General features: G+C 37.0%; 1 protein-coding gene across 1 annotated transcript; it reads left to right on the top strand.

The window, feature by feature from the left end:
• Positions 1-15: 15 nt before the first annotated feature.
• EBS1 (EMS-MUTAGENIZED BRI1 SUPPRESSOR 1) lies at positions 16-10,406 on the top strand. The gene is made up of 36 exons (XM_078975366.1): positions 16-507; positions 611-970; positions 1,048-1,201; positions 1,293-1,464; positions 1,576-1,649; positions 1,784-1,880; positions 1,978-2,090; positions 2,899-3,014; positions 3,095-3,152; positions 3,237-3,389; positions 3,471-3,569; positions 3,851-4,003; positions 4,082-4,150; positions 4,267-4,349; positions 4,540-4,702; positions 4,794-4,928; positions 5,020-5,122; positions 5,204-5,298; positions 5,368-5,480; positions 5,558-5,741; positions 5,827-5,895; positions 5,995-6,140; positions 6,239-6,488; positions 6,621-6,677; positions 6,764-6,894; positions 6,985-7,073; positions 7,167-7,501; positions 7,839-7,934; positions 8,010-8,074; positions 8,162-8,264; positions 8,441-8,599; positions 8,695-8,835; positions 9,330-9,373; positions 9,466-9,580; positions 9,698-9,850; positions 9,958-10,406. Exons 1-36 carry the CDS (start codon positions 347-349, stop codon positions 10,177-10,179), a joined length of 4,830 nt encoding a protein of 1,609 aa, XP_078831492.1. The 5' UTR covers positions 16-346; the 3' UTR covers positions 10,180-10,406.
• Positions 10,407-18,354: the final 7,948 nt, after the last annotated feature.

Consider the following 18,354-nt stretch of genomic DNA (forward strand, 5'->3'; position numbering starts at 1 on the left):
ATATCGCAACGTGTATACTCCGTCCATGTAAGCGTTTACCATAGCTATGGTGCATTGGTGCGATCTTAAATCTTAATTCTCAAGTTCTCAATAGAAATCGTCAATTGACAAGAAAGAAGAGCATTGGGTAGGAACCCTAGCTAGCTCTAATCACTTCAAACAAGACTTGACTTACTTCACTCAAAACCCCAAATCTTTGCTTCCGATAAAATTAGAAAAACCATCATAAAAACCTACGATTGAAGTTCATATCTTTGATGGGAGGGTTTTTAGGCGAATGACGACACTTGTGCATTCGTGATCAGCTTATAAGAACATATTGCCATTGAAAGCTTAGTTTCAAGCAATGAAGACCCGAATCAGATCTGGCTTCCAGATACTGATTATAATCGCCGTTTGCATAATAGTTTGTGGCTACTCGGTTTCTGCAGAGACCCAACGACCCAAGAATGTACAAGTTGCCCTTCGGGCCAAATGGCCTGGTACCTCACTCCTTCTCGAAGCTGGGTATGTTTGTCAATTTATCATCTACTATCCCATGGTGATTTTGTAAGTTGTAAGTTCTACTTAATTTCATTATGCGTTTATTGAATTGAATTGTTTTCCATAGGGAATTACTATCAAAAGAATGGAAAGACCTTTTCTGGGAATTCATCGAAGCGTGGCTTAATAACGAAAGTGGAAACACCGATCCTTTCACAGCCAAAGATTGTTTGCAAAAAATATCTAATTATGGGAAATCGCTAGTGACTGGACCACTGGCATCCGTGTTTGATTTATCTCTTACTCTTCGATCTTCATCACCAAGATTAGTGCTTTATCAGCAACTAGCAGAAGAATCTCTTTCTTCGTTTCCATTATCTGATGACATTAATCCTAGTCCCGGTGGCAAATGTTGCTGGGTGGACACAGGTGGGGCACTGTTCTTTGATGTCCCTGAGCTGCTATTGTGGCTTCGTGATCCTCACAAGTAAGTCTTTCTAACGAATTCTGCAACCACTTTTCATCGGGTAAAGTATTAAGTTATTTACCAATCTGCCCTTGTAGGAATGGAGATGGCTTTCAACAGCCTGAACTGTTTGACTTTGATCATGTCTACTTTGATTCATCTAAAGGGAGTCCTATTGCCATCTTATATGGAGCTCTTGGGACAAATTGCTTTAAGGATTTTCATAGGACCCTTGTGGAGGCAGCTAAAGAGGTCCAGTAAAAACTATCTTTTTCTTGATACCAGTTTTATAGATGCTTGTATTTGATAGGTTACTTACTGATAACGTTATAAAAACTCACAGGGGAAAGTTAAGTATGTTTTGAGGCCTGTGTTGCCTTCAGGATGTGAATCAAAAAGTGGTTATTGTGGAGCAATTGGCACAAAAGACCCATTGAATTTGGGTGGTTATGGTGTAGAACTTGCTTTAAAGAACATGGAATATAAGGCCATGGATGACAGTGAAATAAAGAAAGGTTAGTCTTGTAAAGTCAACTCTGATCATCCTGCTTCAAAATTTATGCCTATATATTCCTTCTATTTGCTTTGCCAAAATTTAAATGGGACCCACGTTATTGAAAATGCAGGTGTCACTCTAGAAGATCCTCACACTGAAGATCTCAGTCAAGAAGTCAGAGGGTTCATCTTTTCCAAGATTTTGGTATTTGATTGTCTTCATTTTTTCCCTTATTTTCCGTGTTCTTTAATTCTTTGTTTTACTACTTTAACAGGATCTAAAATTTAAAGGGTGGTTGTTATAAAGTTTTATAATTAGCTTTTCTTGAACTAATGCAGGAACGGAAACCAGAATTGACATCTGAAATAATGGCTTTCAGGGATTCGCTCTTGTCATCAGCAGTATCTGATACACTTAATGTGTGGGAATTAAAGGGTACTATTGCATTATCTTAAAAAAAAAGACTAAGTTTATTTATATTATTGGGGTCTTGTTCTTCATTGTTTTTGTATTTGTGTTTCTTTAATCACAGATTTAGGACATCAAACTGTTCAAAAGATTGTTCGTGCTTCAGACCCTCTTCAATCAATGCAGGAAATAAACCAAAATTTTCCTAGTGTTGTCTCATACTTGTCTCGTATGAAGGTATTTTTTTCTGTTTCATTTAAAAAAATTGCAGAAAATAGCATCACACCATACATTTGGTTACTTATTTTAGCAATTTGCTTTTCTTTCTTTGTAGTATGTAACCTGAAACTTGTAAAATGCTTACTGTTCTTAGATTATGTATTTCTATTAAAGAAATTTAAGTACATTACTATTAAAGTAAATTACAAATATGGTCCCTGTGGTATATAGGAAATTACAGGTTTAGGCCAAGTTTTGGTTTTGTTGCAAAGTGAATTACAAATTTAGCCCCATGTGGCATAGATCATTGGATGATGAGGTCATTACTTTTGTATTGACTTTTTGCTACAAATCGATGCAATTTGGACAAAGTTGCATGAGACAGTTGATTTTCTTTTTCATGTATTTGGAAAATGAAATTTTTTTATTGAAATACAAGTTGATTAAATGTCTAAATCGTTATTAATAAATAATTAAATACAAATTAAAGAATGTGTATATGACAATTGACAAGTGAGCTTGAATAAAATTTGGAGTAAATTACAAATTTAGTCCCTGTGGTATATTCTTTTTTGAGCTTGGTCAAAGGGCACAATGCTCATTTTAGAAAAACTAACAGCTAAGTAGTTAGATTTAACGACCTAGGGACCACATTTGTAATTTACTTACTATTATGGGTATAGAAATGTAAATATTTTCCAGTTATGGGTAAAGAAATGTAAGTACATTGCCGATATTGGTAATGAGAATAAAATAGGCTGCTATTATGGATGAAAAAAACATGATGATTCAGGAATGAATTAATCTTGTTTGAAAATTCGTGCAGCTGAATGATTCAATCAAAGAAGAAATACTTGCAAATCAGAGAATGATCCCACCTGGCAAGTCCTTAATGGCTCTGAATGGTGCCTTAATCGATATTGATGATATCGACCTTTTTATGTAAAATACCTTTTCCTCTTTCCATCAATAAATTAAAAAAAATAAATCTTCTGAAAACTTATAAAATATATCTTTCATAGGTTGCTTGACATGGCCCATCAAGAATTATCTTTAGCTGATCAATATACAAAACTAAAGGTACCGATTCTTTATTTTAAATATAATCATTACCCTGTTTTAAAAAAAAAACTTCTGATTTATGTTTTTTTTTACAAATTTTAGATTCCTTCAAGCACAGTCCGGAAGCTTCTAGCAACTTTACCACCTCCTGATTCCAATACTATTCGTGTTGACTTTCGGTCAGACCATGTTCATTACCTTAATAACTTAGAGGTGGATGCCAGATACAAACAATGGAGAAGTAGCCTAAATGAGGTATTATACTTTTATTGTTTTATTTCTCATAAAAGTTGAAAAAGATTTTATTTTTGTTAATTTTGGCTTCATCTTTTTCAGCTTTTAATGCCTGTTTTCCCTGGACAATTACGTTACATTCGCAAGAATCTTTACCATGCAGTCTATGTGTTGGATCCTGCCTCCATTTGTGGACTTGAGGTAATTATATTTAGTCCAAAATTGAAGCATTTTTCAATTTTGGTCCTTATTTGTGGATATTATATTGATTCTGGTCCCTTGAACTTAAAACAAGTACCAAAAACAGCAACTACATGAAACCTTGAAATAATGACTAAAGGGTTTCAGTTTTGGACTGAACATGGTAAAAACAGAAATCACAAGGACTAGTTTTGTAACTTACTTGGTTACTCTGATTTTTAATTTAAACTTGCTGAGTGAATCATGAAATCTTAATCATGTTTTTATTTTTTTTTTTGCAGACAATTGACACCATTGTCACTTTATTTGAGAACAGTCTTCCAGTGAGATTTGGTGTGATATTATATTCGGGAAAATTGATTCAGAAGCTTGAGGAAAATGGTGGAGAATTGCCATCTTCAGACAGCTCAATTAAGGAAGATCTATCAAGCTTGGTAACAAGTTTTTTTAAATTTCTTTTTGTTGTTAATATATTATTCACTAATTAATATGTGCATTCTAATGATCTGCAGACTATACGCCTTTTTCTTTATATCAAAGAGAGTCATGGGATCGAGAAGGCTTTTCAATTTCTCAGCAACGTATGGGTTTTACTTAGTACATTGATAGCTATTGAGGCTCTTTTCTTTCTTTCTTTTTTTTTTTTTTTTGAAGATAAGTGTTGACTGGATAAATGATGTTTAAAAAATATATACAGATACATAAATTACGGATGGAGTCAGGGGAGGAAGATGCACCCGTGCTTCACCATGTGGAAGGGGCATTTGTGGAAACATTACTGTAAGTCATGAAGATTATTTTAAACCTGAGTAAAAGTTGTTTTTATTATTGGGTAGTTTCTTCAAAGTATAATCTCCTAATAAGAAAAAGATTGAAACCAAAATGCTATAATTGGGTAGTTTTTAAGAGTACAGTTCTTTAATATTATAGGAAAAAAGCACAATACTATAATATAATATTTGTTTTGTAGGCCAAAGGCAAAAACTCCACCTCAAGATACTTTATTAAAGCTGGAAAATGAGCAATCTTTCCATGAAGAATCTCAACAAAGTTCTTTACATGTTTTCAAACTTGGTCTTGCAAAGTTGGAATGTTCCCTCTTGTTGAATGGTCTTGTCCTTGACTCAAATGAGGTTCTCTTTTTTATGCATATTAAATTTAACATTATAATATAATAATATTATTATTAAATAGTAATTTTACATGGTTTTATTACATATTCAGGAAGCTTTAATGAATGCAATGACTGATGAGCTTCCAAGACTCCAGGAACAAGTTTACTATGGGCGTATAAATTCCCGCACTGATATTTTGGATAAGTATTTATCTGAAAATGGAATTCATCGCTATAATCTACAGGTTTGAAACTATAATTCGAATCGATTTCCCTAATTTTTATAATATATTTGTCATGTTTTTGTACTAAATTCATCTCGGGTTTTATAAACAGATTGTTGGAGGAAAGGCGAAGCCTAAATTTGTCTCTTTGACTCCATCAATTCTTGGAGATGAATCTTTGCTAAATAATATTGAATATTTACACTCTGTTGGAAGTAAGATTTTGGTCAATTCTTGCATTTGACTTTTGTAAACTGTTTGCTTTTTTATTCTAATTCCAAAAATGCCCTTCTTAGCTATGGATGACTTGAAGCCCATAACTCATCTTCTTGCTGTTGATGTCACATCAAGAAAAGGGATTAAGTTACTCCATGAAGGAATACGTTATCTGGTACACTTTCACTATTAATTTAATAATTTATTATTTATTATGAGCAAAAAAACTAACACATATTTACAGCTGGCAGATTCGCCAAGGGGTCGTGTGGGATTTTTATTTAATTCTGATATTGATTCTGATTCAAATAGTCTCATCTTTATGAAGGTTCTAGAAGTCACGTCCTCATCATATAGGTCTGTTATTATTTTTATACAATCAATATATTATGATTTTTAATTTAGTTGATGTAAATCTTTTTTGTGTTTTTCAGTCATAAGAAGAAGGTATTAAACTTTCTGGACCACTTGTGTTCATACTATGAGTCTTCTCAAGAAAGTCAAGAATTTCTAGATAAGATTTCTGAATTAGCTGATGCGAATGGAATACAATCTAAAGGATTTAAGTCAGCTATTTCTGAATTTTCTGTTGACAGATTTACACGTCATTTAAAGAAGGTACAAAATTCTCTCTTTTTCATCTGAAGTCCATCTTTATTACCAATATCACATTGCTACTAATATTTCTCAATAAAACACACAGGTGGGTCGATTTCTAAATGGACAACTTGGGCTTGAAAAGGGCGATAATGCAGTTATCACTAATGGCAGGGTGTGCTCCATTTTTACCCTTTGTACTTATTCTTAAAGGGAAATGTGGATTACATCAGTTTACACTAACTAGAAATTTTACTTAATTGGGATTCCATAGGTTGTTCGTCTCACTGATGATGCTACATTTTTAAGCCAAGATTTACATCTTCTAGAAGCTTTGGAATATAAGCAAAGAACAAAGCACATTGCTGACATCATCGAAGAGGTGACATGGGAGAATGTAGATCCAGACACACTCATGAGGTTTTTCTTTTTTGCTATATCTTATACGTATCTAACCATATTTCATTTTCTGATATGCACATAAAGTTTAACTTTTTATTTTCATTTTTTTTTTGTAGCAAATTCATGAGTGATATAATTATGTCTGTCACGTCTTCACTTTCTACACGAGACCGAAGCTCTGAAGGGGCCCGCTTTGAGATGCTGAGTGCTGAACACAGTGCTGTTGTTATTGGAAGTGAAAACTCAAGTATTCATATAGATGCTGTTCTTGATCCTTTGAGCTCTTCAGGTCAAAAAATGGCTTCACTTCTTCGGATACTGTGGAAATGTAGTCAACCAAGCATGAGGCTTGTGTTCAACCCAATGGTTAGTTTAAAGAAATTGTTTGACTATTGGTCAAATTTCTAATCTAAACTACCTTTGAATAAACTAAGCATAGTAGTTATCAATCCTTTTTGAGCTTGTAACTAATGCATTATAATGGTTTTTTCTTGACAGAGTTCCCTTGTTGATCTTCCACTGAAGAATTACTACAGATTTGTTACTCCAACAATGGTAAAAAAGTCCACCAACAAGAAGCTTTCCAGGACTATTTTTGATGATGAGGATGAGGGCATTTACGTCTTTTTTGTATATTTCAGGATGACTTCAGCAGCACCGATTTAACTGTACATGGCCCGAAAGCATTCTTTGCAAACATGCCACTATCCAAAACCCTAACCATGAATCTTGATGTTCCTGAATCATGGCTTATCGAACCTGTCATTGCCATGTAAGTTTCACTGTTGTACAAAATCTTACATTTTCACCCCCTGTAAATTTCTCTTTCACTTTTTAACCACTTTACTTGTGTGTATTTCAGCCATGATCTTGACAACATATTACTCGAGAACCTTGGTGACACAAGAACCCTACAAGCAGTTTTTGAACTTGAAGCTCTCATTCTTACTGGTAACTCATATTTCTTTTTTAAACATCATTTATTAACACTTTATGTCTTTATACTTAATGATGAATCTAATCAATGATGAACTACTGAATCAGGCCATTGTTCAGAGAAAGATCATGATCCACCACGAGGCCTTCAAATGATACTTGGAACAAAAAAGAATCCCCATTTAGTTGACACACTTGTGATGGCTAATTTAGGTTATTGGCAAATGAAAGTGTCACCTGGTGTTTGGTATCTTCAGTTAGCTCCTGGAAGAAGTTCTGATCTTTATCTTCTGCAAGATGGTCAAGAAATGCGGTCAACAAAACGTATCATCATTGATCAGTTGAGGGGAAAACCATTTCATCTTGGAGTTGTGAAAAAAAAGGGAAAAGAACACGAACAATTATTAATTCCTTCTGATGATGATGAATCTTCAAGAAAACAAGTTGGGTTTCGTTTATTTTTTAGTAAATAGTGGACGCCTTACACTTTATTAAATTTTTTTACTTTTTGTTGAAATGGCACTGATGCGGACGTATGACATGGCTGGTTTATTTTTACATGTCATATATCCATCCACATCAGTGCCACGTCAACAGAAGATACTAAAGTTCATAACAATGAACAAAAATATACAAAGTTCCATAATAATGGAGGAAAATTGAAAGTTTGAGTCTTGTAAAAGAGTGAGGTGCCTTTGCCTAGGTGGCAGAAATGTGAAACTTGGTTGCTGTTTAATGACATTGTCCCTAAAAACAAAATTTTTTATTCGATATTTGTAGGATGATAAAGATAGTTGGAATTCTAATATTTTGAAATGGGCTTCTTCTCTTATTGGTGGCAATGTGCAGACAAAGAAGGGTGTGAAGACTGAAGTGGTGAGTATTTTGTTCATAAAGACTCCTAATAATTTATCATATATGACATGGAAACTGATTAAATTTTTTTTGTAGGATAATGTAAGCAATGGGCGAAAGGGTAAAACGATAAATATATTTTCGATTGCTTCCGGACACTTGTAAGTAATTTATCAGAAATCTTGGATTCTTTTGAATTTGGAAGGTTTTCTTGTTTTTCTCATGTTTTTATTGTGTGATATATGCAGGTATGAGCGGTTTCTGAAAATTATGATTCTAAGTGTTTTGAAAAACACACAACGTCCAGTAAAATTTTGGTTTATAAAGAACTACCTTTCACCACAGTTTAAGGTTGTTTTCTTCTCCATATTTTTGTCCTTTTCTTAAAATAAGGAAGGGTTGTATGATAGAATCAAAGGACAGAGAAGGAATGGAATGCAACGATTCGCTCATTCCATTCCATTCTTTCCTGATTCCATTCCATCCAAACAAACATGTTATTAAATCTTGTTATCATTTTCATGCAGGATGTGATTCCACATATGGCAGAGGAATATGGTTTTGAGTATGAACTGATCACCTATAAATGGCCTAGTTGGTTGCATAAACAACAAGAAAAACAACGAATTATCTGGGCTTATAAAATTCTATTTCTTGATGTCATTTTTCCCCTTTCTCTCGAAAAGGTATTCATCTCAAAATCGTTTTTCTTCTATAAAAAAAGTAATAATAACATAGGAATATGCTAAATAACCATGTGTATGTTTCATTGTTTGTACAGGTTATATTTGTTGATGCAGATCAGATTGTTAGGGCTGACATGGGAGAACTTTATGACATGAATTTAAAAGGAAGACCTCTTGCATATACCCCATTTTGTGATAATAATCGGGATATGGATGGTTATCGGTTTTGGAGACAAGTAAGTTTTTTTTGAGTAAATTACATTTTTTGGTCCCTGAGTTAACTAGTTTTTGCAATTTTGGTCCTTATTTGAGGCAATTGTAAAGATTTTTGTCCCTGTTCCAAGTAAAACGACTATTTTTGGTCCTTGAGTTAGCTGATTTTTGCAACTTTGGTTCCAAACATATAGTCCTTTTACTTGGAACAGGAACCAAGTAAAAACCCTTATATATATATATATATATATATATATATATATATATATATATATATATACGGATTAAACCCTAACTTTATTTTGTTCCTGAAAAGGACCTTGCATTTTTTTATTCTGAAAAAACCCTCAACCTTTTATTTTTTCCAAAATAAACCCTCACTTTTAACAAATTTTAATATGCTGAAACAGATGGAAAAAAAAGAAAATAACTACAATATTTACAAAAAAAAATAATAATAAAAAAATACCAGTCCGGTCTTAAATGTTAATCCGCTCTATATTGCGTTATTGTTTAGGGTTTCTGGAAGGAACATTTAAGGGGAAGACCGTATCATATTAGGTGACATCATTGTTTATATTTTATAAATTATATTCACATTGGCATTTCCTTATTCTAATATCTATAAAAAATTGATTTATTTTATTTTACAGTGCTTTGTACGTAGTTGACTTAATCAAGTTCCGTGAGACTGCAGCTGGAGACAATTTAAGGGTGTTTTATGAAACACTTAGCAAAGATCCAAACAGCCTCTCTAACCTTGATCAGGCAAGTGTAAAATTTTTCAGATAAAGTAAAATAACTTTTGCTATTATTGGTAAAAAGAAATTTTTTTTTAGTATGTTGCTATTAATTATGTTTATAAAATTTCAATTAATGTTTCAGGATTTACCGAATTACGCCCAACACACAGTACCAATCTTTTCACTTCCACAAGAATGGTTATGGTGCGAGTCTTGGTGTGGAAACTCCACAAAAGCACGCGCTAAAACCATCGATCTTTGCAACAATCCAATGACCAAGGAACCCAAGCTTCAGGTCAGTTGTCATTTTCCAATTCTACCCTTAATTATATCTATTCTATAATTCCCATGTTGGGTTGTACCCAATGCTTGAAAAGTTGTACCTCAAATTCTTCAACTCAGGGTGCTAGACGGATTGTAGCAGAGTGGCCAGATCTTGATCTTGAAGCAAGACACTTCACCTCAAAAATACTTGGTGAAGCTGTGAGCCCGGTAGAGAAGGTGGTTAGCCCACCGGCTCAACCACATGTAGCCGAAGAAGCGGGCCCGGGTCAGGCGGTTAGCCCACCGGTTCAACCGCAACCAACCGAAGATGAAGATGAAGAATCGAGAGCCGAGTTGTGATGTTGAACTTGATATTAATAGAGATTTTTGTTCCTAAAAGGAGGCTCACACAACATTTAGTCTTGAATCATGAATCCTAATTAAATTTTGGTGTTATTAGGTTACAGAATTTGATCAATTTTGATGATTTTAGACAGATATGGTATTGGAATGAATTCCCAAAGTGTAGAATTTAATGTATGTCGAATTTGTTATAGAATAAAGACAGATTTATTATGGTTGTACTATTTGCTTGTACTGTTGTATATTGATGTTGCTTTTTTTAGTTAATAGACTTAAAGAAACGATGATCTAGAACTTGTTTCTTTTTCTTTATTAAATGACCATCTAGATAGTTGAGGGCAATTTATAAAAACTTTGGATTTATTGGGAAAAAAAAGTTGATTTTCATGATGTATTTCATTAAGTAGTTCCTTTTGTATGAAATAATAAAAAAGGTTAAAATGTTAAAGTAAGTAGTAATGTGTTTTTATTGACTTGTTTATATTAGCTTTTTATTTTTATTTCTTGCTATTAGCAATGTACCTTGAAGAACTTATTTGTTTAAAGCGATATTTAGGGCTGCAATTCGGTAGATTTTAGAAGCTATAAAAGTTTAAATATGAACTCTACTTGATTAGAAGATTTTTTATCATATTTTTTTTATTAGTCCATAAAATTTTTGTAGAAGATAATTTATATGTGAATGATTCTTGTATCTGGCCTTCTCAACAATTATCGATTATTCGTTAATTGCTGGTTTACATATAAAGTTTTTAATGGATAAAATGTTTATGTTTTTAAAACGGGGTTAATTATTTTTTTTGGGTATCCAAGAAACTAAGATGTGAGATTGGATAAGGCGTTGTGGAGTACTTTCCAGTCCGACTTTGCTTTTAAAAGTAAATGCATTTTCATGGTATCGATTTGGGATTTTGCGGATTTGTTAAGCCTCGTGTTATCATATGATAGTTTTTATTAAGCCTCATGTTATGTGTTAGAGATAATTATGTGATAGTAAAAGGAAAGTTGATGAATAGTTCTTCATTATTCTGTGCAGAAAATACCTTTTAATTGTTATTCTTTCTTTTATTGATCGGAGACAATGCCAATGTATTAATTTTGGCGTTAATGAAGTTCGACATAAATACGAAGGGTTTGGTTTGGTTTGGTTTTTTGTCAAGAGACAAATGATTGTTTAATAATTTTATTCATGAGGCTTCATTGGTGGATATTCGTATGGGTGGCCGTAATTTTATATGGGTAGACAAAAGATATACAAAAATGAGCAAAAATGAAAGGTTTCACGTTTCTGATGATCTTTTAGATGCAAGTCCAAAATGACATTAGATGAGAAGTGGTCAAACATTCTTCTTCAAAAAATGAGAGTTTGGATTATGGTATGATTCCGTTCAACATGTATCATCAGTGGATATCACTGGAAGGTTTTGAAGAGCTCGTTATTACTATTTGGACTGAAGTCCCAAAGGATGTGATAAACAATGCAATGATCAGATTCAAATAAGCTTAAAACTCTTAAATTCGGTGTCAAATGGAGAAATTCAAAGTCTAGACCAAAAATTCTGGCTATGGAAGGATTAAATGTTGCTATTGTATATGTTATGGCCAATGATGTTCTTCGTGGTGCTAAGATTGGCCATCACGAATTTCGGGTTTCACATTTTATTTTTTAAAATTTGATGATGTCTTATTTCTTGTTAAAATTTGATGATGTCTTATTGGATAAATTAGGATAAATTTATGGAAAATATGGAGAAAGATGGTATTAGTTTTGGTAGCTTGGTCATTTAACCAAGCTTTGTTACTGAAATTGATGTTGATGTTGAAGATTTTTTAATAACAAATCATCATTTTGGCTTCAAGTTATCGAAGTCATTGGAAGATAAAGAGAAATATAGTATCGGTATTGGCAGCTTGGTTGTATTTAAATAAGTTTATTTGTATGAAAATGGAGTTGAAGATTTTTTTTTTAATGAGAATTATTTGTTTTGGCTCCAAGTTCTTGAAGTCATTCATCAGACAGTGGATGATTTACAACATTAGAGTTAAAGTATACGGTCAAGAATTATTGGGAGACTAATATTATATCACACTTTTTTTTGATGAAAATGTGAGTAATAGTTCTTGCACTAGTTTTTGGCACAGTGCTTGGCTTAGAGAGGTTGCTCTTAAAAATAGATTCAAAAGACTATTTTTATTGGAGATTGAAATACATTTCCTGCTTTTGGAGCAATTTGTGAATGGTTCTTGGGGTAGAAATAGCGGCTTGAAATAATGGAGGTGAACTCGAACAACTTGGGGGTCTTCTTGATGTGTTATAACAGTTTGTCCCAATCTTTGGATCCATATAAATGGTGGTGGTCTCTTGATATATCAGATAATTTGTAACATCTCTAATTTCAGGTATTTACCTTTTTGGGCAAAGTGTGCGTACGCTGGGCGTACATTGGGTACGCATGGCATACATGGCAGAATTCTAAACCCTAATTTTTAGGTTTTGGACCCTATTTAAACACCCTTAACTCTCAAGGCTTCTTTCTTTCATCAGCCTCCAACCCTTTTTCGACCCTTTTAAACCCTAATCCATTTGAGAGCATCTTTGATCCATTTGTGTGTGTTTTGGTGATCTTGAAGGAGTAGGAAAGAAGAGGAGACCGCCTTAGAAGAGTGCAACACTTTGGATCCAAAATCACATCACCATTTGACACCATTTGGAGGTAAAAAACTTTGATCTTGATGAAGTACTCTTATTAGATCTTGTTTAGTCATGGTTTTGTGTTCATTTTGGTCCCACAAACTTGGTATTATGAGTATGGGTTACTCTAATTCATATGAGTTGCCCTTTTAGACATTTTGGAGTGTTTAGAAGCATAAAAATGTGATCTTGGTCATTAGTTCCTTCCATACATGAACTAAGATGTCTTAATGAGTTAAGAAGTTAAGGTTTTTGGTATTGTGCACTTAATAGCCATGCAAGACTGTTGTGATAGGCCGGAGAGGATTGGTGCGCAACAGCCGGGAGGATCCTTGTGAGTATCTTCTCCTGCTATCATAGTGCAAATAAGAGAAATGACCGTTAGTCAATGCCCGGGAGGAGTTCTTGGGATGAAGCTCCGACGATCAAGTTAGTATGAGATCTGAGAGAGATTGTGGAAGACTACAGGAAAGAGAGAATTCGGTCCCTTTCCTAGTGAGGAAGAAGGATCCTTATATACCTGTTTTAGGGGCGTATCCTCAACCGATTGTGTTGAAGATTCCCTCGTGAGGTGCGACGTGGTGGACCCATATTGGCGGGCCCTTCGTCACATCTTTTGCCTCATTCCCTCATTGGCTGGGAGGGGATCTTCTAAATGTTTACGAAGATCGTCGCTATCATCTAATGGGTGAGTCAGAATCTTTGATTGGTCCCACATTTATCGGGGTGTAACTTCCTGGAGAAGGGGTTAAGGCGTGGTTCTGCACCTTTACCGCCATATCAGCGCTCTTCGCGTTGATGAAGGCCCGAACTTGGCTTTAGACTAGGTTCTGGCCAGACCAAGCCCAATGTTAATTTGACTTCTTTCTTGACGTTCCCCTGAGGGATACATTAAAAAGTCCCTTAGACTCGTAGGTGTATGCGTCAGTTTGACAACGTCACCGTTCGAGTCTATATCTTAACACATGTATGCCCGTGATTAGTTCTATCGTTTGACAGGCTTTAGGTAGCCCGTCAATGCATGTCCATCCCGTTGAGAGACAGTTTGTGACACCAGTTTTGTCTTTTAAAATCCCCCATTTTCTCCCAGACTCTTCATCTCCACATCCCCATTTCAGCTTTGTTGTATCAATCTGGATATCCTGTTAATTTTCTCTTCAATTGTTCATCCTTTTCTCAACAATGGACTGTTACAGTAGAGTCCCTATTGCTGAGGAGTTCCAATTTTTGCAAGATCACTTCGGTTTCTTACCAGAGCACGACATGATGATTCCGGAAAAGGGGTGTCAATTTACAATCGCCCTCAAGAGAAGGTGGGGGTTCTGATCCCCTTATTTGAGGTGGGGCTACGCTTGATGACATCCAATTTCTTCAACATGATCGTGGACCACTATGGTCTTTCCGTCAATAAGTTGACCCCGAGCGCCATTAATAAAATCGTCGGTTTTGAACTGGTTGGTCGATCTATGGGTTACGCACAAACTTTATGGGTTTTCAGATACTTCTTCTGTTCGACTACGAATTCCGGGGTCATCACTTTAGCAAAGAGAAGAGGCATTCGTCAGTTGATCTCTGAACAAGACGCTCCGAGGAAAAATTGGAAACGTCAGTGGCTTTGGGTTAACCAAAACCTTGTGGGGCGTGGGTCTTGTAGAACCTGATACTTTTCTGATCGCCTCCCTAAGTTTTTTGGGAGCAATCTGACCCTCGTCTAGCGTCTGGGAAACATCACTATCACTGGGAGGAACTAGGAAGATTTCATTCTTGCAACGACCGATATGAGTGCTGCCTGGAGGGCTTAAGGGAAGACGATGCAGATGTTCGTCGTGAGATGCGATATTAACTCATCTCCTTCTCCCTCCCCCTTTTTTTTTTTTGAAAAAAGAGTGAGGATAAGATATCTTATCGACTTGTGGGATGTTACTGTTGGTGTTTTTTTTTTCACAGGTGTTGAGGTCGAGATTTCTTTGGAGATGGCCCTGCGTGGTCACTATCAAGGGAAGCTTTGCCATCATGAGATTGATCTTATAGAGACTCTTCTTCCTCCCATTTCTAAGAGGCGTATGCGAGAGCTTGCTGGACTACCCTTAGTGGAAAGGGGAAATGTAGGTTCTAGCGGGTCTGCGTCGTCTTCACAACCGATTGTTGGAGTTGTTTCCCCAGTTCGTTCGCCAATTTTCGTTCCTTCTGGTTTTCCTGTGGGAGCACAAACAGGAAAAGACAGTGCTCATATTTGAAAGAGGCGTAGTTTACATGTGGTGCCATCGTCGGATGAGGAGACAAAATCCGACGATGCGGGTCTTCGTCCTCGTAAAGCCCGTAGGACTGTATCTGTGGCCAGGCTTCTGGGCGGTATCGGGGATATTTTTTAGCGGTCAATTTTCTATGCCTGAGCAGAAGGAGATAGTGGTGGTGCCTAGCTCTCCGGAGGCGTCACCCTCACCAATCATTAGTTCTCCCTTGGTTAATCCTGGTTCTTGCTTTATGTCTGGGGGTATGCCAGGTTCACCTGAAGATTCCTGTCAACGTGGGAAGCCTTCTCTGATCGATGGAACATGGACTTCATCTCACTCCCTATCTTTTGAGGCCTACACTCCGAGCTGGGCGATTACCAAAGATTCCTTGCTGTCGGAGGATACTACCATCCAGGAGTGGAGTAGGTGCGCTCATCCTCCGACCACAATGAGTTCGATTGCAGGTCAATCAAGTGCTCGCATGGCCGGTGACCTTTGTTACGCCGCAACCCAGACTTCTGCCCTCATGGTTGTTGCTGCCGACCAGGTTCATCGTGCTGGTGCAAATCAGAGGTAGTTGAAAGTATTGCAGGGTGACTTGGCAGGCATGAGGGGGGAAGCTAGTGACTCAGAGGTGGAACGCCAAGTTCTTGTTGGGCAGAACTACATTGTAACGTGCGAGAAGGCTGCTTTAGAGGATCAAGTGGCTACCTTGGGGAACCGATCTGAGCAACTTGAGGACCAGGTGAGTTCTCTTGTCTGGGAGAAAGACGTATTGGTGAGTAAATTGGCCAGGTGCAAACGTCAACTGGCCTGTGCTCGTGTGGATGGAGCAGTCGCTCGAGGTAATTTGCTGTGGATGCTAGAGAAGGGGGTGGTCTGCATAATTGACAAGGTCATTGAGAGCGCAAAATTCGCCAATGGGATATGGGATGTTTGTGAGGCATGTGAAGCCCTTGGGTTTGAAAAGGGAAAACGAATGGGTGGTCGCTCTGCAAGTGCCGGGGAACCTAAAGTCCCAGATCCTGGCTGTGTTGCAAGAAGGGCTGAAAAGGTGGATGTCGCCTTATCGTCCCTGGCTGAGACATATTTTGTGGGCCTCTTTTGCTTAGGGGAGTTGGATTATGATGGATTCCGCTAGTTTTATGGAAGCCGAATCTAGGAGGTTCTTCCTCAGATTCCGAGGGCTGATTTGTGTTTTTCCATTTTTCATGTTGTGTAGTTGCCTTTGTATGTATTATGTGTGTAGTTGCCGTTGGATCGCGTGTTTAGTTAGGCTTAATATGTTAAGCCGTGCAATGTTAGTCACTGTTGAGGATTGTATTGTATGGTTTAGCTGCCAATATATAGGTTGAGATCATCACGTCGAGACTTTTTACTGTTTGTGATATCAGGGGAAAGGTTATGAATCTTTTAGAACCCTTGGTACTGTACCATTAATTTCGATTTATACATTCTCAGTTTTGAGATGTTATTGGCACATTGTAGGTAAAGATTTTGACTCTTTTAAGACCTACGGTTTCATCCTTGTATGGAGTTTGCTCAAGTAGCATAGGTGATCAGCCGTTGTTGCTACTTGGAAAATATGCACAACCTCTATACTTTGTGTTTTTGCAATACAAAATTCTGGAAAGCTCTTTCAAAATGCAAATTATATTGTTTCTTGAAAAAGAAAGAAAGACATAAGATAGTAGAACCTGAATGTCTAAGTGTCAGGGCGTATGCCCAGTTTTCGCTTTGGCACATGGTGTATGGTTATCCTGTGCAGAGTTCAACCATACTCCTTTCTCCAGACCTCCGCTTTATTTTGGATTGGATTTTATGCTATGGAGTATGGTTATCCTATGCAGAGTTTGACCATACTCCTTTTGTTAGGCCCCCACTTTATTTTGGAGTGAGTGCTCCGCAATGGCTACCCCACTTCGGCTGTGTTTCGGTGCCCCATCTGTGGCGAATGCCTCTTGATAGGTTGGAATTCTCGCCTGTCATCGCCAGCGGTGCCCAGTGTGAGCAAGATGAACTTTGTTGTTCATACTCTGGATGTGTCTGGACTTTCCTTTCTTCTTGACACAGTGCGGGATGCAACCGTGGTAAGTGAGTCCCTGCTGTTTGGTGAGAGTGCCATCCACGTTATCTGGCACGTATTATGCCATTGCCTGGTGTGTCATTTTGTGCGTCAGGGGTGCCTGGCAGTTCTCTCCCATGGGAAAGTTTGCGTAGTGGGAGGATCGACACTCTGTCCCTGGCTTCAGTACCCATTCCCTTAATTCCATGAGATTTTGGTTCATATCCTGCATTGTCAAAAATGCTCTTTGAGTTTTGGATCACTCTTTGGTTGGGCATGACTTGGCCATCGGTTGTGGGCCTTGCTGCTTCCTTCACCCGTAAGTAGCTGCTTTTTTTTCTTGCGATCTTCGCTTCATAGTTTGGATGATGTATCGTTATGTCAGCACGTCCCTCCCCTTGGGGGAGAGACATTGTGAGCCAGCTAAATACACCACGTTGTCTTTTCCTAGACTCACAGGTCAGCGCTTGTGCTGCTGCTGCTTTCCGTTGTGGATCTTCCATATGCTGGCAGCCGTCGCTCCAAGGTAATTGGGTTTCTCGTTTAATTCCTTGTTGAGTGTCAAATCCATTACCCGTCCTAGCAGCTACTACCATTGCCGATCCATCACCCGTGTTGAACTTGAGAACACTTTGAAAAGTAGACGGATTGCTTGTAACTGGAACAATGCTAGCCGGCCTAGTAGGAGATTATGATCAGACGAGCGATCAATAACTGGGAATTTGAGCGCCCTGGTTATTTGTTCGGTTCCATCATGAATAATCAATGTAAATGGGAGCGTGACTGTTCCTGTTGACCAGATGCCATGACTAGTGAACCTGACTAATGGGCCATGGCGTGGCAATTGTATATGCTCTTTCCATTCAATCGGTAACTGCGGAAGGCAGTGCTTATAAATCACGTTGACCCTGCTTCCGGTATCTACGTAGACTTTCTCAACGTGGTTTTGGCCAATGAAACCGGTGATGTGCAAAGGGTCATTTGGATCCTAATTCTCTAGTCGAGGATCGTGCATTGAAAATGTTATATTGAGGATGTTTTACTAGTATACCTGCACGCCTACACGTTGGCTTTGGTGGTTACTACATGAGCGGGGGCCTGTGATGGTGAGTATCTCGACCCTTCTGTCGTTATCCTTGCCCCCATATTTCTGATTTTTATGCCGATGCTTGTCACCATCA

Source organism: Lactuca saligna, chromosome 9 (genome assembly GCF_052625555.1).
Source record: "Lactuca saligna cultivar CGN05327 chromosome 9, ASM5262555v1, whole genome shotgun sequence".
NCBI classification, from domain to species: Eukaryota; Viridiplantae; Streptophyta; class Magnoliopsida; order Asterales; family Asteraceae; genus Lactuca; species Lactuca saligna.